This window comes from Temnothorax longispinosus, chromosome 4 (assembly GCF_030848805.1).
Source record: "Temnothorax longispinosus isolate EJ_2023e chromosome 4, Tlon_JGU_v1, whole genome shotgun sequence".
NCBI lineage: Eukaryota > Metazoa > Arthropoda > Insecta > Hymenoptera > Formicidae > Temnothorax > Temnothorax longispinosus.
The window spans coordinates 3959532-3986948 of record NC_092361.1 but is presented as its reverse complement, the minus strand read 5'-3'; the positions used below and the strand labels follow the sequence as shown (position 1 = coordinate 3986948).

The window sequence follows — 27417 nt, the reverse complement described above, 5'->3', positions numbered from 1 at the left end:
CATGATAAAGTACGAAGAAATGAAATAAATAACTGCTATATAAATAACAGTGAGAAGGTTAAAAACAGGAACGCTATTTTATTTTATTTTATATGCATTTTATTTTATGACAATCGCGATCTTTAAACGTTCAGATGCCACCATGTATACACTTCAAGTATAGAGATCAATTTGTAACAATATTTACGACCCTACAATTATATTTCTTTGCGAGCAATGCGAAAATGGAAATCGATCGGTCGTGAATCGGCCGCGAAATCCGGCACGCCCGAGGGTGCGGCCGCTCTGCGTCTTCGATAAAACGCATCGTGCGTGTACGAGACCGAAGGGGGGAAAGTCGTTCACCGTGGAAACGAGCCACGGCCGGGCCGATGTGCCGGTTTTACGTAAGGTGAAAATCGTCTTTCAGGAGCGCCGTCCACAAGAGACGCGAGGAAAGTGCGCCGAAACGGGCGGAGACGTCTTGCAAATCGCGCGCACACGTAAACAGCACGCATATCGAAAAAGAATATACATCCCGCGAAAATAAAAAATACCATTTACGAGCAATACGTTTACACATGAATATCGCTGTGATTTCCGTTATTGGAAATAATACGAGATGACGAAGGAGGAACGCGCTTGTACTTACCGCGCGTTTTTTAGACGCGCGATAAAGGGGAAGATGCGATTAACTGCATACCGGTCTAAATTTAGGCGTAATAAAAGGGTTGTTATTCACGCCGGCAGGAAAACTGTAAATATCTTCGAAAATCGTCAATCGGCGAACGTTTAACAATAATCCTCCATCCTTCCCCCGGCGATCGTTACATTGATTTACAATACATCCCAGTAAGACGGGCGCAACCACCGCACCGTGCATCGGGCCGGGTTAAAGAGCCGTCGATATATCGCCTCGCGTGATTTTTCTCGGCTTAACGATCGTACGTACACGTGGTGGAGATATCCATCTTGCCTTTTTTACCCGGCGGAATGACTATCTCGAGCTCGGCCGATGGGACTGACAAACCGCGCGCGATGTATGCATATACGCCCCCGCGCGTTGGAAAGCAGGCTCTCGGGAGAATGATTGAATCGCTCTGATCATTCATAACTGCCATATAAACGTACCCGAAGAAACGCGCCCGATCGCGGGACCGCGCGTGTTATCGGCGTCATTTATCCGTACGACCGCCGAGCCACGATTCGTTATGATAAATCGAGATCCGATAAACGTCGCGCCGCTTTTACATCGCAATAAAGCGCGCGCAAGCCGCCGCCGCCGCAGCTGTGCACTTGTGCAACCTGCGACCTTGATGCTATTCGAGTTGTATGTACGGGATTGCCAAATATCGCGCGCTCGTTTTGCAAATGACCAATTTCCTATCCAGACAGTTCCCCGGCTGTTTCAGCTTCTCATATTCTCGGACGCGTAACGTGATAATTTTTACGCACTTTGATCAGGCTTGATTTCGCACAAAAAAGAAGATAATTACGGAATCGAAAAATATTGCATGTTACTTGTAAATTAATTCCGACGTCGCACTATTGTTTCAAATCCAAGAGATATTATTTTTTCCGTATGTTGTTTTTATATAAAAGAGAAAATAACAATTATGATGGAAATAGTGAAAAATATGAAATATGAAGTTAAATAAATATTCTTCTCGGCCGTTATGATAATAAATCATATTTGAAAGATCGCGATAATTAACATTGCTTCTGAGTCAACGTGTCAAAGTATAACAATCTCGATGAAAGTAACTTTTGCCAGTAGTCTAGAAGTAAAGAATCGCGAGAAACAAAGAGAAAGTTACATTGCACAATAAAAACAAATGTAATCGCGCCTAAGAATTTCGGAATACCGAGAGGATCGAAAATACCCAGGAGAATTATTGAACAAAATCTTCTCCGTTCACCCCAAAGCGAGATTTACATTAATTTTCTCTCATTTTTTCAGACGCGACACATTTTCCTGACCGTGCAATTATCGCGTTCAGTAATAATACGGGCCGTGAAACCCATCGGCCGTTCCCTCGTCGATGGACACGCCGTTATAACGTTAACTTGCGCGACCTGAATCATTTTCACTTGCAACGCGGCCCGGTCATTGTTCCCGATGGACTTTCGAACATCCCCCCCCTTCCTCTGCCCATGTATGCACATGCGATCTTGTTTATCATTTTTCACACGTACGAAATCGGTACATGCGGCGCCGCAGCCATGTAGGTTTGATAATGACATCAGAACAAAATAAATAAGAATGCACACAAATGCACGGTTTCTAACGAAGTTATCTTAAATATTTTAAACAGTCGTTATGTTTTTTATTTTCAAGTATTAAATAACGATAAAAATTAAACACAATAAAAATTAAACACACACAGGAGGAATCTATCAAAAATCCACTCGATGTGTGAAAAATTGAAATATGTCATATGCGATACATGTAACAATTTTCTTCTTAACATTAATAATGAATCATTAATTGAAGTTTGCAGAAAAATAAACGTCCGTGAAGTATTGTAAAACGAAAAAAAGGAAAAGTGGTAAAGCGTGACAAGAAATTCTTGTCTGAGCGCGATGAGAGATTATGAAGTCGCAGAACGCTGGGTAGAACGTGGCAGAATCGCTCTTTAAATTGCGTTCTTGACTGTTCCACCAAGGACTTTCGCTCGAGGAGTTGCCTAAGTTACGCTTAATTAGTAGACAGGCAATTAGCTAGCTGCTAGCTGCTCGGGGGCGCCCGATAGATCGACATGGCGCTGAATGCGGCACCCGCGGTATTAGACGAGCGTTTGTTCCTCTTCTCCGTGCCGAGGCTTCCAGACAAATATTGACACTGACGATAGAGATGTCACACGTCCTTTGAAGCTACTGACCGTCCGCAAGAACACACAAAAGCCCGGCGGACCGCGGCGGGACGAGTTTATTTGCCTCGGTTAATTCCTTTACGCCTCCGGGCGATTTAGTAGCAATTAGCGCGGCTAGTTATTACGTTATTATCCTCCAAGAGCAAATTGTTAGAATAACATTAGCGTTTTGACGTTGACGTCGTGTTTCCGACGTTGTACTCGATATACGTAACGCTTTCTCCATTTGTGAGACAATTTTATTACGTGTTACGCGGGTCTATTAAAGATATGCAGCGATTTCCGCAGAATTTAATGCTTACGTTTAAATAAATTCGATGAAAATGTATATACATAATTATAATGACTAGTAATGTATTACGAAATTGAATATTTATTTTATTTTGTAACCGTTGTCTGACGATAGCAATGTATTTTTTTTTCAGGCTGAAGAAATCAATCATATTGTAGCCATGAACCTCGCGCTGCATGGATTTTTGCTGCAGGGTAAGTTTCGCGATGTTTCGATCATTTTGGTAGTGACAGGCAAAGTATAATTGACGACATATGTGCAAATTGTAAAGAGCGTCCTCAATTTAAAAATAGAAAAATGTAAGTATATGTCAAGGTATATGTATAGAGCACAAACCTCATTTATCATTTAATTTATATATATGTATATACATTATTATTTAAATATAAATATAAATAATATATACATATGTAAATTAAATTATAATCCACATATACGTACTTTAATCTACGAGTGAAGGAAAAGAAGATGAATGGGATTCGAAGACCCCATAAAATATTTCTCCAAATCTTATGGAATATGAGAAGTAATCGTACGACGAGATATAATAATTCCGTTTAGGAAAGGAAATTAAATTAAATCATCTCTCATTAATTCTTTAATTCGCGGGAGAGACGCGGCTCTCCCCAGTTCCGTGACTCACACCCCGTGTGTTCGTATGCAGACGACACTTTTTCTCGCGTCATCCTCCGCGGCAGGATGCATAAAACTCGGTGTTCCACAATAACGATTAATTCCCCCTTGAGCGTTTCCGAGGATTAAGCGCGGGTTGACTCGCGTGCGCGCGAGGCGATCTCGAGGATGTCCTCGAGAGACGCCCGGCTCGGCTCGGCTCGGCTCGTCCGCTAACTGGGTTTTCGTGCCGAGACCAAGGTGTTTCCTATACGTGGATGTAAACACGCGCGTGGCGATCGGGTACGATTCAAGAATCGCAAATGAATCGCGCGAGCGAGCGAGCAGCCACGACACGTCGCGAGAATTGCGAATGAATCGTCTCACGCAATCAGCGTTAGGGATTGACATCGGGAAAAGGACACGGATATAAATCCTAATAAATAATGACCGATATATGTATGTAACATAGAATAAATAAATTATTCAAAAACAGAATGTATAAAAATTCACAAAAATTGTTATTAAGCGTAAGATCCCCCGCCGCGCGATGATTGAAAATGTCAATTTATTTATTCTACGACACAAATTTAAAATATTATAAGACAGATATGCCCGATAAATTAATAGAAGAGAAGTTTGTTCGCAAGAGAGGAGAGAGAATAAAGAGAAAATATATTTCATCTCAAGAAAGAAAAGAAAATATAATTGTGGAAATATATTTTCAGTCAAGGAAATTGGAGAACGCGCATGAAACTTGAGAAATATTCAAATCGCACGATCCCTGATGTTTTAGCACACATTGGCGAAGTTCACGAAGAACAAGATAAAAGTTCAGTCATATATTCTCACGTTCGTATGACACCGGACGCCGGTTTACGGCGGCCCTTGAAGGATGAAAATAATTTCCAAGGACCGCGAGTGGCACATACGCTGTTAGTGCGGGAGAGTAACGGCCCGTAGAGCGTAAATTCGCGAGAGGACGACGTGGAAGGGTGCCGACGCCGGCGATAATCGGATGGAATCGGGAATCGGAGAAACGAAAGGATGATACGGGCATTCTGTGCAAATCGCGCGTAAGCATCTCGTTAGACCACCAGCTGCGCGCGATATCTGCGAGGTATAAAATGTAAATCCCAAGTTCTCTCACGGCGCGCATTTATACGCGGGGTGGCCGGATGATGGGCACGCGGTTGCAGCAAAAACGTTTCGCAAGCAATTGATAGAATTCAAGAAAGCGCGGGGAGAATAAAGCGTGTTTTGAATTTGCGATAATTTACGCAACTTCTTCTTGGCGATTTATTGTCTTAGGCTTGTATATTACTGAGTATTATCTTGAGCCTCTTATCTATATTGTTGCCTTCGCACACAGAAACGAGATTGCTTTTGAAGAAGATTTTTCTTCCTGCTTCACGAATGACATGAAATTCCTTCGCGTAATTCGTTAACCCACATAATCTCTCCACCGGCGAGGAAGAGTCTTATCGATTTTTGCTGGGTGCGTCGTCAAATTTATCACCGAGCCGACGTCGGACACGAACGCTTAGCCTCTCGAGACTGTAATCAGATTGCATGCAACGGTTCTCCGACGCTAGACAAATAAAAGGTGCAATCGAACGCCCACGCTTCGCGCTAGATATGGGACGCGAATACGGGGTCGTGTAATAATCGAGGCCCGGACCGCGCGCGGCATGCATGGATGACGCACCGCGTGGCACGGGGTGATATATCTGCGGATTCTACACGTTCCGCATAAAGAGTACCGTCTATTGAAACCCCGGCGACGACGGACGGAATGCGGCCCCGTGGGATATCCGCGCGGCGAACGTATGTATGCATCGCGGTCGCGACACGTGGGACGAGCCCGCGAGCGCATCATCGACTCGTTTGCGCGTTTTATCGCGGCCCGCCCGCGGGATATTCATCCTCGACGGTTTACGAGCTTCCGGTCGTCAAGGACGTTCCCAGGTACACGGCGTCAAGCAAGTTTTGCCAATAAATCAATCTCGATCCCGAACAGCTGCCAATAAAAAGGATAAGAACGGTGCTTCTTTCGCGACAGGTCCATTTCTCCTCTTTTCGCTTAAGAAATATGTCTTGTTGCACTTGTGACTTGTACAATCTGAGAATTAATTATTAATCAAGAATTTATAATCTTTCCGAGTGAATTTAGGCAAAGGGAGCTTTTAGTCGTTTACTTTCTCCCGCGCGGTTCACCGCAACTTGATTGCGTTACGCGATAGATTCGCAGAAAAGCAAGTTAAGCACGTCATTATGTAGCCGTGACTTTCATCCGAAGTCTGTTTCTGCCTTAATTAACACGTACACGTACGTTGCACGGCCTGATCTCGCGTTTCCGCGTGTCTTCCGGCACTTCTGCGCTCGCCACGTGAATCTCGAGCTAACAACTGATCCAAGATGAAATTTCTAATGTAATAAGAACAGCGCGCGCGTTTGGGATATGCAAACTCTCGCTGAGGAAGTACCAAAATGCTACCAAGGGGAGGGGATCGCTTTATATTTGCAACCGTAATATTGTACCGACGAGATCAATGGTTGAGTTGAAAACGCGAGATGACGACAAAGAAAAAAAAATTCTTACATAATAAATAAAAGAAGAAATTATACATAAGCGCCAGAATTAGGAGGGGGGGGGAGCAGAGAGGAGTCGAAGTCTACGTGGCGATGAATTCAGCAATAAATTTTGTCTGCATAATGCAAAAACGCGAGGGGGGAAGAAAGTGCGAGGAACGTTTCGTTCGCAAAGGCCGTTTTGCATTCCCAGCCCACGACTATAGTGAAAGACCGCGGGAAGTGAAAAAGCCACGGCTACGATCACCGAGTTCAAACATTAAACGGGTCAAACAGTCGCCGGGAAGAGACGTCGGGGACGCGGATCGATGATCACCGCCGGTCGTTTGCGTTTAACGCCCGGCTATATGCCGGGCAATCCGTTGGCGCGCGCGAAGAAAGTCGCCGCGACTGCGAAGCACGTAATAACTCGCGAGAGTATAAACAGACGCGAGCGCGCGAGGTATTTGCATCGCTATTCGCACGCGTCCACATGATTCGTCGCGCGGCGGATGTATTTATTCTTTGACATCGCTGTCAATTTGGCGAAATACCTTCAGGCGTTCAATATAGCTTCGGCGACTTACTATTACTATCTCATTTTACTCCACAACATTTAGCGTCGCCTTCGCGTTTCTCGTCGTTTTCGCATTTCGACATTTGACCGTATTATTCTTTCTCCATGAAGGATAACGAAGATCAGAGGATAAGTGAAGATATACCGAAATCTTCAATTGTTCGATGAAAGGCTGTTTAAATGAAAGATATCGTTCCCGCGTTTCTCAGAGAGATCTAGCCGTTTCTCATTGACATTACTCGCTTACGCAATTGCGTAGAAGTTGGGTAAAAGGTGAAGGTAGAAAATAATCAATCTTGAGGCTTCTGTGTCTCGCGGAGTGATCGCGCGCTCATGAGTTCGCGCGTCGTCGCTTCGACACGACGGCGACGACGCCGCTCTAAAGATAAATTTCTTTTATGTAATTTCGCGTGATCTTCAATGCGCTTTTCATTTCGCGTACAATGCCCGCGATTGGCTTTCACTCCGCTCGTGTTCGATTGATGCCGCGTTGCGTATTAAAATGGAAAAATTCACATTTGTTTCGAACAGATGCACGTCCAACAGAACTCTCGTTGTGCCTGAATTAGCGTCGTATTCAGGTGAGAAATGAATTATACGGAATTCGCGGGTAATTTCTCAGTCTTGCGACTCTTGTCTCGCACAATCGTCTCGTTAATCTTGCAAAACCCACCGTTATCATTTGTAGGAGAAACACTGAACATGCAAAAAAAATTCCTAGTAAATCATGAAATTTAATTATACGTTACATAACCATCGGGTCGCAAATTTTGCATGTGACATTAAGCTATCCTGCTGTGCAGTAAACGTGAAAAATCGACAGTATCAGCTTACTTTGAAGATAAAAGCCACGCGAGCGTTATATTCCCGTTCGGTCGGTCCAGTCTTTCGCCTTTCTATCTTTTCTTTTCAAACGACATGTACGCCGCGCCGCCGGGCTCGCGTAACAGTTGTGCAAAAATCGGCGAGTGATAACAGTTGATACAAAGTTACCGTTCGATCGCGCGATACACATTTCCTCGGCACTTCTCTCTCCGTTTTTCTCTCTCTCTCTTCCTCTCCTTCGGCGTGTGTGTACGTGCGTGTCTCACTTTTCTCCTTACGTAACCGCGTAACTCCGGCGCAAGGATGCGGTTAGACCTTTCGAAGCGTGTCTCTCTCCCGATGTCACGTAAGACGCACATTAGTCAGTCACAATCTTAATTTCACTCTCTCACGTAGCCGGACGATCATCGCGCATGATAATCGCGATGATCGTCCGGCCACGCACTTTCGGCGGTGTTCCTGCCCGGGCAGGGCCTAGAAAAGTATTGAAGGAACCGAGAGCGACCAAGGGGGATTGAGAGCAAATGCGAATTCTGCATTCCGCGCATTTGCTCGCGGACCGTCTCGTTTATTTGCGAAATGTAATTAAATTCTTCCGATTCAGCGCGTCTAATTGGGATATGTATGATGCGACTACGCACTGCTACGTAAATAAATTCGCAAACTGCGCCGGTCTGAAATTGAACAATTAATTTCACGAATTTTTTTATTAGTCTCATTGAGTTTGTTAAATTTATTTAAATTTATTCGAGATTGTTTCGGTGATGTAGAAAATGTTATTCAGAAGTGTGAGGTCCATCATAGGAGCACATCTCGAGAATTAAACTAATGAAAGTCTATAAAGGCCCAGTTTCACAAGCGTCAGTTAACTTTTAACCTTAGGTTAACTCACTCTTCGTAAAAAAAGTATGCCATTTCAGTAGTGTTTTTGAAATACGGAGCGCTCCATCTTGTTCTCCATTTCTCTTTTGAAACGCGGGATATTAAACGTCTTGTACAACGAGCAATTTGTATAACAACGTTTATCTGTCGGTTACTTAAGTTTTAAATCGGGCTGTCTGAGATTATTGCGACATGGATCTTTTTTAGTTCTGTTATCTGCATCACCCCGCCGATAGCGCTATTTATTATTTCTTGCTTGACGGTAATAGTGATTATTATTATATAATTATGTTACTTTATACGGTTATATCTTATGACGTCTTATGTCAAAGAAACATAACTATCTGGAATTAATAATATATCTATTTTTCTTCCTAAAACATATTTTAATATCAGTTGGATAATGTGTAGAATATATAGTATTTTTTCAAATTGCCACATTGCTCGTAATTAATATCAATTTCTATCTAAAAGAAGTAAATTTGATTTATTAGCAAATATAAATCATTAAATAAATATTAAGTTTTTCAGATTGAAGATATCTTCTAAATATAATGCTAATAAGCATTGCTCATTATGTACAGAATTCGCGAATGCGGAAACGAATCGCAGTTCAGTGACGCGCGTCGCGATCTAGCACGTGTACCTACCGCTTCGGTCGATTCGGTATTTACCTTCGCGAAAAACAAGTTCGATCACGCGGCGCGCTAACGGAATCGCTCAAGGAGAAAGAAAAATTCGTTCGCGTAATTTGTACCCCGATTGTTACGTCGCGCTATCGAAATCGCGGTGGATATCGAGAATCGTGCCAAACGGAGTATCGAAATCCCCGAGGTTGAAACATTCCTCGTACGTGGAAAACTTTCGCAAACTGACGAGGAAAGTCAATCGCGAAAATTCGCTTTCCTCGCGCTGACCTTTCGAGTAAGTAAATGTAAGGAAACTTTGTAAATGGTAGGAAACTTACTCTCTGACGTGGCGCATACTTGAGATAATTCACAAAAAGCGATAATAGCCTTACGTAATGAATGCGGGGCGTAAGTACGAATAAACGAAATGTTTCCTGACACCTTTGTCCGGCACTTTCTTTTCTTAAATGTAGGTCAATCGACTCAATCCGTAAAACGCGTTCTTAGGTTACGATAGCAACGCCCAGACCGTCTTTGCGAAATAATAAGTTTGGCGAGAGTTTCTCTATATCCGTCACGAAAAATATTTTTGGCATTACATCGTTGCTTCTTTCCTCAGGCATTTTGCGATATGAACGCGTTGTGTAAATATTGAGAAACGAAACATAAACAATCAATATCAAAAAAATTTTGAATTCATTCTCTTATATAATTTATTACCACAACGTACTATTTAAAAAAAAAACAAACGATGGAGTTTTTTTTATAAATTTCAATAGACTTTTAATTTTGCAACCGTAGAAAGGAAGCTTGGAACGCGTTATCGTTGAAACTTGCCAATTCAATTCGATTTCAGAGTTTCGTCAAAGTTCGGATATCCGTTCGTTGCCGGTTCTACGGCTTTCGATAGCGAGAGGGAGACAAACGCGTCGATAGGGAAAGGGACGTTGCCCCCGTTCGGAGATTGCATTTTATCATTATGCACTTGCAGGCGCGATTCCTTTCCACGGCCCGTTTTTTCTCCTCTTCCTTTTTTCCATTTTGCCGTAATAACAATAATAACATTACCGGCTCTCGTTAGCCGGGAAAAGTTACGACTGACGCGTCCTTGTCTTGCGTGCGGGCCGTTACCGGACGCGAGATTAATTCGTGATTTTTGCATTCCGGCCGCTTCGCAATATCCCGCGGCGATTATTTATACCACTGATGGAATTCCGAAACGTTTCTTCGCATGTCTGACTAATCGCCGATCAATCGCTCGTATCAGTTATTACGTGCGATCTGGAAATCTCTTGACGATCCTTCGTGATTCATCGTCAGTACGATCACTGTAAATAAAATTTTACATTTACACATTCTGTATTTTGTGCTATAAAATCTCGAAAACTCTCATAAATTGTACTGATTGATGGCGATGCTTTGGTTGTATAAATAGCAAAAAGATAAGAATAAAGATGGAAACGCTATATATAATATCATTTTGATAAGTAAATTTTTCTTAAAAAAAAATATTTTATCTCCATAAAAAATTAAAGATCTTTTATAATATATGTCACTCGCTTTATGCATTTTTCGTTGTCTCGAATTTTTCTCTAAACGCAAAACCAATTACTCGGATTTTGGAGTGTGGATCGTCTGTGAGGCTCCGCCAGCGATCAGCGAGATTTACGCGAACAATAGGATCCTATGCAAATTTTTATTATGCACGCGACACGCTGCGTCATTAAGAGCGAAATGTACGCCGCCGCGTATCGATGGTCTCGGCAGGAAGACTGTCTTAATTAATATTTCCGCGCCCGATGCCCGAACAATCCTAATTAATGCGTAACGCCCGAAAGGGAGACAATGGTGCGTGGCTTCCTCCACACGGCCGCTCTCTTTTTCCTCTCTTTTCATAGAGGAACAGTCCTCTTTGGTCTCTCTGTGTCTCACGGTCGATGGAACCCGCGCGCTGTGGCGTGGAAAACTTCATCGATTCGACACTAAAATTACAACGATTATTGCGATCTCATGAAAATTTCGCCATCTGATTGCGGCGCGTCGTTCATTTCCACGCCGTTTCCCGAGAACAATTTGCGCGTCCATTAGCGATTAATGGGGGGGTTCCTTTGTGGAACGCAGTCGCCGCGCCGCCGCCGCCGCCGCCGCCGCCGCGTTCGCGAATTGCGAGAGAAAAGATGCACGGATTACAATGAAAATTGCGTGTATTACCACGTGTACCGCGCCACGTGTGCGCCGACGTATGACGCACTCTCTCGTTCCTGTAAAACGAACTGGCTGCCGTAAAAGGCGAGTTCACTTCGCGGCTCGCGGCGCTAAATCACTGTATTCCCCAATAGATTCCATCTCGCCATAAATTTCGCTCCCTGCGAACCCACCGATTAACACTGCGCTAACAGAAAGAAAGAGAGAGAGAGAGAGGAAAAGGAAATTTTTATATTCAATGAATGTTATTGTAATCAGAATTAAAGACGACATTATCTCTGCGAATGTCTGAAAATTTATCCTATCAATACAGAACAACGGCGAGAATCGCGGAAGATTGATAATAATTTCACATGTATCTTATATACATAAAAATCAATTTAATAAAATATATTTATTTTTCTGCATGCATAATAAATTTAATATACAAAATAAATTAATGTAAGATAATATATGTATACAAAACGAACCTTCGTGTTCGTTTGTTCTTCTCATTATTACCAATTCCAGTTCTCTATCGTGCTTAACGATCGGACCCTTACAATGCGCGCACCGATTTCGCGGTGGCCGAGGAAATGAACGGTCAAGAAACAGCGCGGGAAACAATGACAGACGCGACGCGAAGGACATTCCGTCGAAAGGGAGTGCCCGGGTGAGTGTAGTCTCGTTGTAATAATCCACTTCCTCCCGTGCGATAAACCGTCGCGGCCGGCTTCTCTCGCGCGCGCTAGCTCGCCAGAAACGCGATTGGTTTCACGAGCTTCTCGCAATTAAAGCGGAACCGAGGGCAGGAGCCGTCGCTCGACTTTCACGCGTGCCGATATATCGGGCCACTCGTTGCATATGCAACACGCGCCGCGGACATTCGCGTGACGGTTTTCGCGAGCCGGTCGCGAAACCCCGCCGCGCCGAGCTCGCTAATTAATTCGTATACAATTCAGTTTTATCGGTTTATTAATTTTGAGATCCGTTGAATTAATTTGTCCGTCGTATATTTTATTTGGATTTAACGACATACCGCACGCAAGCACGCACAAAATCGTCAGCCAAATTAATCCGGCAATTGAAAAATACATGTTTATTCTTAAAATAATTTCGCGAACGCGACTCCCGATACGAGCGGGTTGACGTCGACCGCGACATTACGTTCGCTGATAAGCACGTTTCTCATTGAGCGGAATTACGCCTGACGCTCTCCGTGTAATCTTATTACCGCCGCGATCAACGACTTCCGAGCGCACTCGAGATTCCGCGATTAAGCGCGGCAGCGCAGCGGCTCGCGAGGCACCAAGCAATCGCCGGATTTTTCTCCGTCTGGAAGACGAAGACGAAGATTAATCATCTACTGTGCTGACGCCGCGGCCGCGCGCATTTGCATACGGAGTATATATACGTATATTCGCGCGATTGTTTATCCTGGAGCGACATGTCGTCCAGTCATGGATGAATGAGTGAGTGAATGAATTCTCTCGGGGAGAGTCGCATCCCCGAGGCTCATTCATTTCTCTCTCTCTCTCTTTTTCTCCGGTTGCGCGAATACGAATCCACCTTCCATCGTCGTCGCGTACCGCGCGGAAAAGTTCGCGTTACTATATTATAAATCGCCGCTGTCTTCGCCGAAAGAAGCGCAACAAATCAAACCGGCGGCGCGTCATTAATATTGCCGACCGAAACGGGAAAGAAGCGACGTTAGTTCCTCGCGTTACTTCACCTGGCGGTCAGTTTGATAAATGATTAATAATAAGACGGCGGAGACTTTGCTGCGCGGAGTTCGAGAACATAGAAGCCTCTCGCAGTTATTAATATTGTTATTTATATTATACTTATTGTGTTATTTGCGTACCAGCCAGCAACGTGTCGGCTATTTATTCAACGAGTTTCCACGCTGCAGTCGCGCTTTGCGCTTTGCGTCGGAGCCTGTTTGCCGGAGCAGTTTCGCGCGGCGAGATCGACGCCCGGAGGTCCGGAAGAAGGGAAAATTTTTTTACGCTCGACGCCGACGTCTCGTTTGAGACGGAATGTGCCGCGATACGAGCGTATCCGATGCCTCGGGGGATAATGGAGGACTTCCGTTTCCCGTGGCGGGCCGCGAATAGCAATGACTTCGTTCTCGCGTTCTCGCGCACACTCGCTTATACATGAAACACCCGCGTGTGCCGTGTGCGTGTGATCTACGATTTCGCCTCGTTTCGCGGATCGAGGATCCAAATCGAAAATCCGGCTTTCGCAGGAAATCGAGCGAAACTCGACGTCAATCCGAGACACGTTCCCTTTCGAATAATCTTCCGGACGATAAAAGATGAGTCGAATTTTTCTAATTATTAAAAACAATTATTATCTATGAATTATTTTTAATTATTTTGAATAATTAGATCAGACAACTTGAAATGCAGGAATATACGCAATTTTGATTTTAGCTAACGACACGCGACGTCCGCCCTCGCGAATAAGCGGCGGCGACTTGCCACGTCCCGTAAGAAGATCGTCAAAGACCGATCTCGTTGAAGGAACTGGAAACGGGCGCGGCTTTAATTCGCGACGAATTGAACTGGAAATAGCGGAAATACGCATTGGCGTGACGGAGAGTCACCGCGAACGAGAGCCGCGGCCGCGGCCGCGCCGCGCCGTCACGCCGGTAGCGCAAGTGACCGGGGACATTTCGAACACGTTCGCGAAGTTCTATTTATTCCAACGTCTCGCGGTCTTATAACGTCCGGGTATACCGCTGGGTGTAATGTCGGCTCTAGAAAGTGTTACGCAGGATTCGCACGAGCGCAATCGACGATATGTGCAATGCAACGTGTGTCACCCCCCTTCTCCGCAGCGATATCGCTTCCCGCGCGACGTGAGTGCGCCCGATCGAGCGGGAACGGCGAACTCGATCGGGAAGGCGGAATGCCGCCTTTTTTTCTTCTTTCTTTTTTCTTTCCTTCCTTCCCCCTCGACATCGGTGCGCCTGTCGTCGCCTCGCCGCGCGGATCGCGAATTATTACGTCTCAATTTACGCAAGACCGCGAGCGCGCGTTACGCGCGAACCGCGCGAGCAATCCGCCCGATCTATCAGCCTCCCGTGATTTTTCCCCCTTCTCGAAATAATTACCGCGGCGGTCGATTTATCCTGCCGGCGAGAATGTTTACCGTAAACACGTCAGTTTTGATTGATCCCTCTCTCGGATCGAACGACTCCGGGAAACTAATGATGATTGCGCGCACGGAGGAAAGGGCGCAGAAATCCGATATAATTCGCGCCGCAATAATATCGAGCCGGAAGTCGCGCCTTTAGCGCGAGGTGATCTAGCGAGCGAGAAACACAATCGGTGGGAAGGGATGGAGGTGTATACGTACATACGTAGGTGCACGGGTAAGAGGGCGGAAGATAGATTGTGGCAGCTCGAGCTAATTATCCTTGCGGATCTAGATCCATGAGCGACCGCGTATCGACTCGTTGAGATATATATTGTGCAAAATCGCGATATAGAGCCGCCCGCGACGCGAAAATATGACTAGGTGTGTAACCGCATTGTAATGCCGTTACGTGATTCGCGCGCTCGCTCGCGTAGCGGAAAGGAGCCGAGCGCCTTCCTTGTGGTTTCCTCGAGCTCGTTGGTGGCACGTGCGGATTCGGGGCTGTGTCCTCCCCCTCCGCGCGCGTTTCGTCCCGTTCGCGCTAGATAAATGTCGTTTGACCCGGATTGACATCGTCTGCCCGCCGCCGCTCCAAAGAACATTCCAACTTGATTGCCCGGACGCATAATTATGCTAATGACCTCTTATTTATAGAAGACAATGTCTTAAAAGTAGGAAGAACGCGATGAAGGAAGACTTGTTTTTTTTATTTTTTTTTTATTTGTATCTTTCTTAATGTCTAGAATTCTCGCAAAAATAATCCAGTTCCGTAATTTACAATATGCAAATTACTTCCAGCAGGTTTCTTGCAGAATATCTTCTTTATTGAGTAACGGATTATATCTGCTGCTATTATCTTTTGTTAAAATTTATTGTTAATTTTATTTATTAAATCTGCATTCTACAAAATTCTCATTTATTGTTAAGCAACGGATTATATCTATCACTGACATGTATTTTGTTAATTTTAAGATTAAATTAAATATTATTAAAATAATATAAATTTCTTAAATATCGAAATTTATTTAGGCATTAAGATATATTTAAAATGCGTATTTGTACTTATGTGTTAAATATGCGTTCCACGAAAAATTTAGGAAACACTGAAGGCTGATGCGTCTCTAAACACTATCTTAATTCGCCGTAAACAGAACGAACGAAAGAGAAAAGTGGATGGAATAAAGAAGTGCGGTTCGGGAGAAAGTTTACAAAGGACAAGAATTCGGGTGGCGCTGTTTAGGCTCTCTGGTCTCGAATGGAGAACGTTCTCATAAATATTTAAGCAGCCAATTGGACCGCCATGACCTCCGGTTTTCCTCTTCGTCCGCGCGAGCCTCCTTTCCTTCCCCGCTAACTGTAAAAGTTGATTCTTTTTCTAAATGCCAGGAGCTGATTCACCCGAAACCATCCGGAGAACTCGTTTCCATCGCCGTCACTTTTCCCCCCGCCGTTAATAGCTTCTTATTTGATGCGTTCTAAGCTAAAAATGCGAAGAGCACTTCTCTCATCAAGATGCACTTAACGGAATCTTGTATTAACTTATGGAATCCCGTTGACGATTTTCTTGTATGCTCAATTGCGAAAATGAATGCACACTTAAGACGATTAAAGCTGTTTAGTAAATACGATTCGAGACAGAGTCTCCTGCAACCATCGTACAATATTTTAATAACGCATTCTGATCGGAAAATACTGTTCTAATAATATTCTTTAATTTTTGTTTTTTTTTTCTCAAGAGAGCTGATTATGATAATAAAATTATATGTGTTGATAAAAAAAGTAAAAATTTTTCTATTCCAATTAATATAAATAGAATATACAATTAAATTATTTTACGGCGGGGCACACCAAAGTCAACTGACAAAATTAAAATTGCTACAAAAATATCCCTCTCTTATTTTCTCATTGACAATATTATACATTAAACGAGGACGTGACACCAAAGATAAATGAACGACTCGCCACGTGAGTGCCAGATCGGGCGCTAATGCGAATTCGAGTACGGCGGAGCGATAAATCCGCGCGCAACGGTATACGGGTTTATTAATTCGTGCCTTAACGTTCGCCTTGTAAATAATTGAACCTTGACATTACGAGGAAGGTGTGCAATTCTACTGTCCGTCTACCGGGAGTATGATATTCCCGACACTCTTGCGCGCGTGTTGCACGGAGGTCAGCCGCGGGGCTACGGGGCGGAAGCATGCAAATTGCGATTACCGTATTAATCGTGACCCTTGAGTACGCACGTAATTTTTTTTTGTTGCGTTTATTTCTTGCGCGACTCATTGTCGACACGTCTCGTCGATCACGACCACGCGGGGAATTTCGAGTGTGGCCGCGCGGGACGACGGCTTTGCTTAACAATTTAAATTCTTACAAGGGGATCCTCGGCGTTTCTCATCCTCTTATCTCTTTGTTTGCTCGTTCGCTGCCTCTTGCAATAAGAAGCTTAAAATCTGCAAGGATTGAAGAACAGGCTGAATAAACCCTGGAGAAGCGCGGCGCTCTTTTGCATTGTAATATAATATATTCTAATGACTTTTATATGTATTTAATATATAAATCGCAATATACAGGCGATATCAACAGTACCGGTATTAAAAAGAAGGCACATTATTTTATTTTTATTAATTACAATGAAACCACGTTATGAAATAGGAACATCGGTCGTATCAATTTTCGTTTCATGATACAGAATCTTATAATTTTTTTTCTATTACTTATTAAACAAATTTGTGCGAGTTTTATGCATCATGACGATATGTAATAAAAATTTTTACCGTTACTTTGTTTTTTTTTACACTTTGGCGTTTCTCGAAATTATGCGAACTGAAATTTTAATCCGCCAGTCGCGCGAGTACTGTTCACGATATCCCGAAAACATGACACGTGACGTGACTCTTCCTCATTATATCACGAAACTTATTTATTGCTTTTCAGTCGGACGCGACCTCCTATATGCTTATGACTGACACAAACGAGCAGTTGCGCAAGAGCTATATTCTCTTCTTTCGACCTTAAATACCTGCTCGTTCATCCCGCTAAAGAAACTAACTGTACCTCCTCTTCCTCCTTCGTCTTTCTTCCTGCGTGCCATTTCCCCGCTGCATTAGACGACTGCAAGTGGCGCAACGCGACGATGTGTATTCAGAGACACCTAGACATTCCATAAACAAGAGATAATTTTTACAGATGTATCTTTATTTGAGAAAAAGAAAAAATTACGGAATGATGATCGAGGTAGCTACATTGATACGTTAATAGATATACGCAGACAGTTTCACGAGAGAAGAGTATTCACAGTGCTTGTTGTATACCTACATCAGGAAAATGATGATTTTTATCTATCTTAATTTTATTAAAATAATCTACTTTTTTATGTGCTTGTCAATTTATAATGGCCCATCTTGATGTCTAGAAATTTCAGAAGATTGATTTCTCGAATTTGGGATCAAAATTTTCCCGCGAATAAAGCGAACGGCGATATTTCTTGGATCCCCCGTAAATCACTTCGGGTCGGATACACTTCGCATACATCTTTAATCTTACGGTATCTTCTTGCACTGTAACCTTTCGAAACGAGCCGACCTTTATTACGAATTTCGCTGTTTCAGAACGAGAGACAACGGGTTGTCTTCTACCTGCTTGGGGACTAGCCGGGCACTCTTTCCATGCTATTTCAGGATGTTATGACAGTTAGAAAGTGAACCGATCCGCGACCTTCTCATCCTTTTACTATCACGCCTCGGTTTTGTAACGGTTCGCTTCATCTGCGTTCTGCTCACCTTCACTTTCGTTCTCGTTGATTTTGCCTTAGTTTTTCTTTTTGGTTTTGCGCTCCGGTGAATGATTTGTGGTTCGTACACTTTTAATAAACAAATTAATGAAGAAACTCGACATCTGACCCGCATAGATTTTAATCTTTAAAGCATTACTTCGTGCTGGATAGAATTGTATTTTTTTTACACATTTATTATATCTAATAATTTGTTATTTAATATATGTTGCAATAAGATATTGACATTACATGTATATCGTTTGAAGCAAATGATCAGTACGGTTCGCAAGAAGCAAGACAACCAGTGAGTAACACACGCGGAAACGGAGCAATCTTTGACAGCCTTCATTAACATTTTAATTGGATAAACGGTTTCGTCTAGGACGCCTTCGCAGCGATTTCCAATTTCAACAGCTTCCGGATCCGAGAAACTTCCTTCGTGCATGCACGCATTCAACATTGTTGCGAATTTTAACACTACAATAATCTTCTTCATTACTTATAACGCTTATATTTTTATGTCCCAAATATAATTTGTTTTAAAATAACGAACATTGTAAAATATTGCATACTTAACCCTAGACAGACTCACTTATTTTTCTCATACGTGAATGACTCACTGGGGTAATACGTTACTCCAAACTTGTACCGCGTGTATAATATTTCCAGAATGTTCTTAGAAAACTTTATAATAGATAATTTTGTTTGTTGTTTAATAGGGAAGACGATAGTAGTCATCAATTTGCGGTAGTAAAAAAAAAACAGTAAACAAATTTCGAAAAACAAAACAAAGAACCAAAAATTTGGCTGAAATGATGCGAATTTGAATTTCGCGTGGGGTAACGTATTACCCCAGTGAGTCTGTCTAGGGTTAAGATTATTTTGCATTTCAAGATTATCTAATCTGCTTTGAATAAAATACCTGACTATAATGTCACGGATGCCGTGTATTTTTAATAAAAATGTTTATTCCATGCATTTTCTTTATTCATATTTTCAATTTATACGAAGTATTGTTGTACCACGAGTTAGACGATCGCGGTTCCCTCAAATCTGGAGCGTTTCGAAATTATGCATCTCGAGTGACGATCGTTTTCAGGAAGATCATTCATCCGCGGTTCTAATACCTGCTGCGGCGTGTAATTATTCAAGCAGCATCCGCGCGTTGCGATCGGCCGATTTCCCGGATCAGTTTTTCAAAGTACTTTCTCGTGATGGATTATGCTCATCGCGCGGGTCGCGGATCACCGATGGAATTGACGTAATATCGCGACGTGCACAGACAGCAGAACAGTGTTCCACACTAGTGATGAGATTCAGCGTAACGAGAAATTACATTAAATCAAGCCGTCGAAAGTAACGATTCATCCGTCAAAAGTATTGGATCATCTGTGTGACAAAAAGTAACATTTCGCTTGTATTCACACAGAGTATTTCGCAATATTTAAAAACTAAATATTCAAAAACTAAATAAATTAGCATTATGAAAATTTCTCAAGTTTGGAATTCTTGTTAAATATTTCGGCGACAAAATAACAGAATGCCATTTCAATCACAAGGTAAGTCTCGATATAAATTTTAAGGTAGGTTTAATGCAAATCCTCCAAGAATTCGGTCAGCGTTTAATTAAACGGAGTACGGAGTACGGAATACGGAGATCGGTAATCGGAGTTTACCGCTGTGTACACGAGGTAACATCTGTTTTTGTGCGTCGATACTCCGTCGAATACCCGCGCCGACGGACGTAAATTACGCTGGTAATCGCGGACGTATCGACATAAAGGCGATCTATGTGAGCTCGCGGAAGGTGAAAGGTGCTCTTCTTACGCGATTCCGCAATGCGCACCGACGCGACGTGCCCTTTCGGGCTGTATAGTAAAATCGCGGGGGACGTATCACGGCTCTTCCTCGTACGTGACATCCTTAAGACACGGTTAGATGGTACTTACGCATCGCCTGGCGCGCGTTTCCGCGATCTGAGAGAACGGATTATAATAACGGACCGACGATTCACGATCGAGCTTCGAAGAAATGGATATTTGCCGACGATAAAATTTTTCTCGGCTTTAGTCGAAGAGATGATCACTTTAGATATATGAAGTTGCAAATATGGGAATTATGACGCAACAAAATTTCGAGCGGAATCGATGCGATCGAGGATCGAGGCCCGCGTGCTTACATCTAATCACACCGAGGTGCTAATTAACGAAGCATCAGCCGACGTCTTGATCGGACCCGTGTAATATCGAGTTATGGCGATATTGCGCTAGTGCTGTGAATAAAAAAACGGGACGGCCGGGTGGCGAGATGCGCGTATAATTGGCGCGGCGTCGAAGCGCCGGCAATAATTTGATTTCCTTCTCGCTCGATCACAGTAATCAACGTAAAGAATGGGTTTCGCGCGGGTAAAAAGTATATGGTGCAGCTCTATGAGATCGCGTGAGGGGGAGGGAGGGGGTAAACTGGCTCCTCGAGATGAGCCGCCGGAGGGGATTGAGCAATACTCTTGCCTGATGGAGTAACGCCGTCGGAGCGACGCTACTGTAACGGTAATATCACGTTAATGGTAGTGACGGTTAGATTGCGATAATCGGGATTTGAGACGTCTTCGTTCCAGAGAAAGAGAGAGAGAGAGAGAGAGAGAGAGAGAGAGAGAGAGAGAGAGAAGAGGGGAGGACTGAGGAGGCAAAGCATGCACAAAGCTGCAGTGGTTGTCGATTGCGAAATCGTACAAGACGTAAATGCGAATTAAAACTATCAAAATGTCATTATGCAAAGGATATAAAATAAAGCCTGTCGCTGTCTCTGTTAACTGTAATGCAAACGGATAATTTGCGAAGAGTTACCTTTGCTGCGTTGCTACAAATCTTGCTGCCGCAAGTCATACCTGTTTCCTTCCACAAGGCCGTCCGTGTTGTAAATGCGTGATATGAAGTTGAGCGAAGTCGAGGTGCTTCTTCATCTCGTTTGCGAGAGCGTGGAACAATTTAAAAAAGAAACACGGAAAATTAGCTAAGCTTCGACTTCAATTAACATTTACGCGAACGACCTATAAACTAACGTATGCAAGGCCGATTGGGCAACCTACGTCGATGGCCGAGCGAATCCGTGATTTATTCCCATGCAGGCGTAATTAATATTCGCGAAAGGAAGGGGAGCGGAATTAATTACGGCGTCGCGACCGAGGGTTGCGGAAGCTTCGGGCTAAAAATGAATCTCTCGGATTCACGAGCGATTAACGTTGCCGATCGATTAACCGTTAATTATCCGCGAACGCGGGCGAACGAGAGCGTGTAATCGCCATTTATTGCCCGTAGAGCCGCCGATTATTATCAGCACGCCGACGCAAACAAAAGCGCTCTGTTCTTCCCTGCGGTACGCTCACTGGTCCGCCTCGATCGCGGAACCGTTTCCCAATACACGATCGATCCACGGTTCATTTCAAGCGCGGCTCTGTCCGAGCCCGCTTACTTTCGATTTCTCGCCGATTCGCGCGATTGTCGATATTAATTAAGTCGTTCGCGATGGTGCGACCTGATACTTTGTCTCGCGCGGTTTCCACGTGCGTGTGTTGCGGGAACAATGTAAAAAAAAAAGAAAAAAAATACCGTCCGCCTTAGTTAATCTAGCGAATTTATCTAACCATATTTTTGAACACAACGTAATACCAGCATCTCTCTTATTCGCCTTTGAACAGAAATACAACGAATCAGTAATTGGCGTTTGCAATGGTGTGTCTTGAAACCGTATGTCTTAGTTAATCTAACATCCAGCCATATTTTTACAATATGAATATATCTTATTCTTATTTGCCTTTAGACTTTAGACAGAAATAAAACAAATCAGTAACTATTGTTCAAGCTTCATTTTTATATCTAATTGATTAATCGTGAAGTAATATACAGTTCTGTTATTTATTTACGGGGTTCGCCGTATTACTGATTGACATTATAAGCTTCGCTAATAGAAGAAAGATACTCATATTTAATTCCTCTTCGTTACGTCTCCAACGATCGTTTGTCTCTGGAGAACTTTCGAACGATCGCTATCTCGTCTATTCTAGTCCAATTAACAGATTACCCAATTATACACATATAAGTCTTCCTGATCGCTCGGTAATAAAGCGTCATAAAGATCGATAGGATCTTTTGCCTCGTGCCGAGGACGGTCGGCCGCGTGGGAGGATCCGCACGCTTTCACATCCCTCTGCGAGACCCGCGCGCGCGCGCGCTTATGAAATGGTCCACTCATTGAGATCGACCGGGATGCTGTGGACAGCGATAACAAATGCTATAATAATATCGGGGAAGATACAGTTTATCGACGAAATCGAAGATCGCGCGCGAAGACGAGCGACGGACCGGTGCTAAAGCTGGCAGTTCTAAATGTCACGGGATTCACACAGGTGTTACGCGCTAAGGGATTATATCACTGGCTTCTACGCTTCTTCGGATACGCCTGTATACGGTTGCACATGGTGAGAAAAGAAGTGAGCAACCGTATACGTGCATCTGGACCATTATACGTGTATAGATATATACGCGAAGCGGCGATACGCTCGGCGGATGGTGGAATCCCGTTTCCCGCGTAAGCGAGCGCGTCATTAAGCGAAAATTGCAATGAACGAAAGCCGGATTGATTATTACTATAATGCACGATGCGCCACGTGCTTCTCCCCCGGCGTTACGTCGCCGTGGCGCCGTCGCCGTCGGAGAGATGCAGCGTGCACGCGCGTGCCCCACGCGGCCGCGATGTCAGGAAATAATCTCGACGATGATTAATGATCGGGATGATCGCAGCGATGCGGAATAGACATGTCGCCGCGATCGCTGTTTTTTTTCCCGCGCGAAAGAATCTGAAAATGCCTGCGCGAAGTCCGCGTTTGTCGATAGACTGATGATATTTCGCATTTCTGAGAAAATTGCGAGATTAAAAGGTTCTCTTCCCTCTTGGACTTCAAAATGTCAAACGAATTTTCGACGGATGTAATATTTTACATTGCGTGTAAAAAAACAGCGAAAACAAAATTAGAAGTGACTTTTATATAAAATATGTAAGTCATAAATAAGAATAATTGAGAATTAAGGATTAAGAACATAAATATGTATATACATAAGTTATAAGCTCATTAAGGCAAATTAAAGCAGTAGGTATCGCGCCGCATACATGAATCTTAAATTACTTTTACTGTGCATATCTGACTCTTTAAAGCTAGATTAATATGCCCATGCACATAGAATATTCATTTGCGATTGCATTCTTTGTAATATCACTCTACGATTCCTGCAGACTAAAAGGGATGTAAATAAAATCAAATAAAAATGTATAAATAAAATCAAAATAAAATATCGATTGGCTTTTGACCTCTTTCTTCTTCTTCCGGATTCTCTCGTAATAAATTGTTACTTTCGATTAAATTGATACCAGCACCGCACGTTCCTTAACAACAAGTCCGTGTCCGTAACATTCTGGCGCGGTTACGAAACCGTGTTCGTAACGATTTGAACTCAGATTGCGTTTTCGAATGTTTCGGATACCGGGCAAGAGATAGAACAAGAGGAGGATCGTTTTGATCCTGCATGCGGCAAAGAATGGGAGTCCGCGATCAATGAAGGCAAAAGTCCATGACCAGAGCGCGACTAGATCAGTGCAGAACGAAGTCGGAGAGGAACGCCAAGGAGTTTCAAAGAACTTCGTCACAGTTGGCCGAGCGCGGTATGCCCGAGGAATTATTTATGAAATTTCGGTTTCTACCGTAGAATCCTGACGTGTGCCGCGACCGCGCTTTCCATTTCTTCCTCCTTTCCCTTTTTAACCTCTTATACACGAGACGCTCTCAACGTGACTCGATCCATATAACCCTTTCGCACTTTCAATCTTCCTAATCGGTCCTTTTCTTTTGTAATACACACAGTTTGCACGCAGTGGTCGGATTTAGTACCGCTGTTCAAGTTCAAGGGCAGTTTATGAACGCGAAGCTATGGAACTATAAACTACTTGGTCTATCCTGGTAAAAAAATTTCTCGTATCTTCTCAGAAACTTTGTAAGAAATGAGATTTATTAAAAATTCTGAAAGAATATATAAAATTGTTCAGATACCTTCAGAAATAATTGAATGAGGATATTTTTCAGGAAGATCTTAGTATCCGTATGTATAAAAATTTCTGATAAATTGCACAGAGATTCCCTGATCATATAACGTATTTGAATACCTCAACATAGCTTATGAAGGTAGTAGGGCATTCAAATACGTTATATAATCATAAAATTATTTTTAAAATTTTAATCTTATACATATGTATCATATGTATTTCAAAGTATTAATGAAACTAAAATTTCTGAAAAACGTTCCAATTTATATAAAAATATCTAAAAAATTCTGAGCATTATGAGAAAATCTGAAAATTTGCATAAAAATTCTGATTAATGAAATGAGAAATTCTGAGAAATCTTTCCACCAGGATAACGTAAAATAATAAACAAAAAATATCTCTACAGAAAGATAATTTTCCATTTGTATCTGTTATTACAGAAAAATGTTATTCCTTGTAATATATACGTGAGTGGAAATTATTAAATAATCAATTTCAACGTAATACAAGATACAGGAGAGTGGTATAGTCATGTTTAATGTAAGCGGCACGTCTGTACCCCTGATCCGAACGAAATCGACAAAGATGAATATTCTTTCACCTCGAGAAAGCTATACAACATTAATAACAACGTTGCCCGCGGTGAAACTGATGCAAACTAATGTCGCATGACGTCGGGCCGGGCCATCGTGTCGTGTCGAACGAAAGGTCAGCGTATGTAAAAAAATAATCGGCGAAACGCCCGATGACGGGCGTATCCGACGTATACCGTTTCTGCTTTTTGTTTCGCGCCGGTTTACGCCATGCCGTTTCGACGTGTTTTTCTTTCCTATCCCTTCGCCTTTTTATCCGAATTACATAATTGTATATCGAGAGCGAGCGCGGCCTCGCGCGCTAGGAGAACACGCGGAATATATATTTTACACGAGCGCCACACGGTGAAAGGCCCGCGTTCGTCTTTGCGCGTTGCGAATTAAAAGTCGCCCGTAGGACACGATAATGCCTCGTTTCGTTTTACAGGAACGGCTGCGAGGTATCGCGATTGCATTATCCAGCAGGTGCAATTGCTGGCAAGGTAGCGCTTCACGGTCAAATTGTGGAATGAAACGGATGAAAGCGGGCGCTGAAAGCGCTCAGTCGGAAATATAATTAGCAGACTTATTGCAATATTATCAATAAACTCAACGATATTAACGCTATTTTAAAAGTTTAGAAATACGAGCTTATGGAGCATTTTAGATGTTTAACAATTAATTTTATTATGAGAATAAAATAAAATTGTATAAATAAAAATTGTACAATTTCTCGTGACATATTTATTTATTGATTACCGTGCTTGAAATATTGCTTTCGTGCTTCAACGTGTCGACGGGACATTAAAACGATAAGCCGTAAATCAATTATAATCGCGTTACATAAATCTTGATATCGATAAAAAATATGGATCTTGCAATTTGAATACCCAGAGGGCTATTAGCATGCCGCAACGAACTACGAGACAGAGAGCCGGAGCGAAGAATATAATTTAGTCTGACGGTAACAATTAACACCTGTCTGGCACGTGTTAGATAAGTGCGGTGAAAGTTGCCTACTCCACTATCATTACTTTTTCGTTGTATTGCATCTTCCGATTTTTCACGAAGCCTCATCTTTTATTTGGCGAAAAATACATGCCGTTATGACATATAAATGCTGATTGGAAATGCTTATTTTGTCCAAGAATGAATAATTTTTTCCTCAACCTCCTCCTCTTGCACACTTAAACCAATTTTAGATCTATTTTATTGACATTTGTTCAGTCTTCCTTCTCTTTAATCTTTCGCCGGTTTAGTGACATTTTATTCAGTCCGCCCGCGTTTATGTAACATTGCAGTTACGCTGTATTATGTTGTATTTATAACGGTAGCAGATCGAACTAGCAAACTCGAATTTATGGAGCAGTCTGGTGCATTAACCTATCGTCGGTGCGTGACGATAGTTGTGCATAATTATAGCTGCAACTGGTACTACGGGGTCCCCGGAGACCCCGGGCCCGATTGCAAAACTGCATAAATTACCTTCGCGTAAATTACACGATTGCGCCGAATGAGATGGCGACCGCAAGATTTTTTTTCCCTTTAACTTTCGGCAAAAGATGCCTGCTGTATTATCTCATCGACGCGCCTATCGAACGTGATGCACGCGCGACTCGAGAAAAATATCGCAAGCGAAAGTCAAGCTCGAGGAAAATGCGCTTACTAAGAATAGATAGATAGTGATTGCATTTTAGAAAAAATTTCAAGAACGCATTCAATTTTCTGAGAGTCACGCCGCACCAGCGGATTTTAGAGTTCCTTTCCTTTTTCGATCGTCCCATCGAGAGATATAAAAACAGAAACGATTTATCTCAGACCGCGCAAGTTACTCCTTAATCTTGCAAACTTTTTTGTTGCTTTATCATAATTTCTGTGTTGTCTCACGCCCCGTTTGTTTTCTTTTCTTTTTCAGTTTTCGTGTCCATTCTCGACTTTCGTCATGGCCGTTTGTTATGCAGCGCGGGGGAACCTGGCGTAAGTGCTCAAAGTTGATTAAATAATTCTGAAGGCTAAATTAACGCTTTTTAAACGAACCTCACCGCGAATAGTAGCCGAATTTTCTTTCCGCTGAAGCGCCTATTTCTGATTTTCAAGTATCTGGACTTCGACAACCTGCCGGAGACGAATTTCTCGTGTCAAGGAAAGGTGATCGGCGGATACTACGCGGACGTCGAGGCGGGCTGTCAAATGTTTCACGTCTGCACCATCGGCCAGAAAGGTAGTTCTGCATTATGAAGGCGGGATTCCCAAATACCGCGCCAATTGTGGCTTAAATCATTTGCATTTTAACGCATTTACAAGAGAAAGTTAAAAAGAACATTTGTTGCTTCATTTCGCTGGTGTTTTTCGGGAGGAAAGTCATGAACAGAAATTCTAATCGATGAATTCTAAAGATCGAAT

At 42.9% G+C, this 27417-nt stretch overlaps 1 protein-coding gene across 3 annotated transcripts in view; it reads left to right on the top strand.

The window, feature by feature from the left end:
• The window catches only part of LOC139811266 (uncharacterized), a 57832-nt gene that overhangs the window by 21089 nt on the left and 9326 nt on the right, over positions 1–27417 (top strand). For all 3 annotated transcript variants that reach the window (XM_071775435.1, XM_071775436.1, XM_071775434.1), the window contains 3 exons: positions 3278–3338; positions 26930–26991; positions 27112–27235. In XM_071775435.1, the coding sequence (XP_071631536.1) occupies positions 3305–3338; positions 26930–26991; positions 27112–27235 (220 nt within the window). In that variant the 5' untranslated portion in view covers positions 3278–3304. The remainder of the gene's footprint in view (positions 1–3277; positions 3339–26929; positions 26992–27111; positions 27236–27417) is intronic.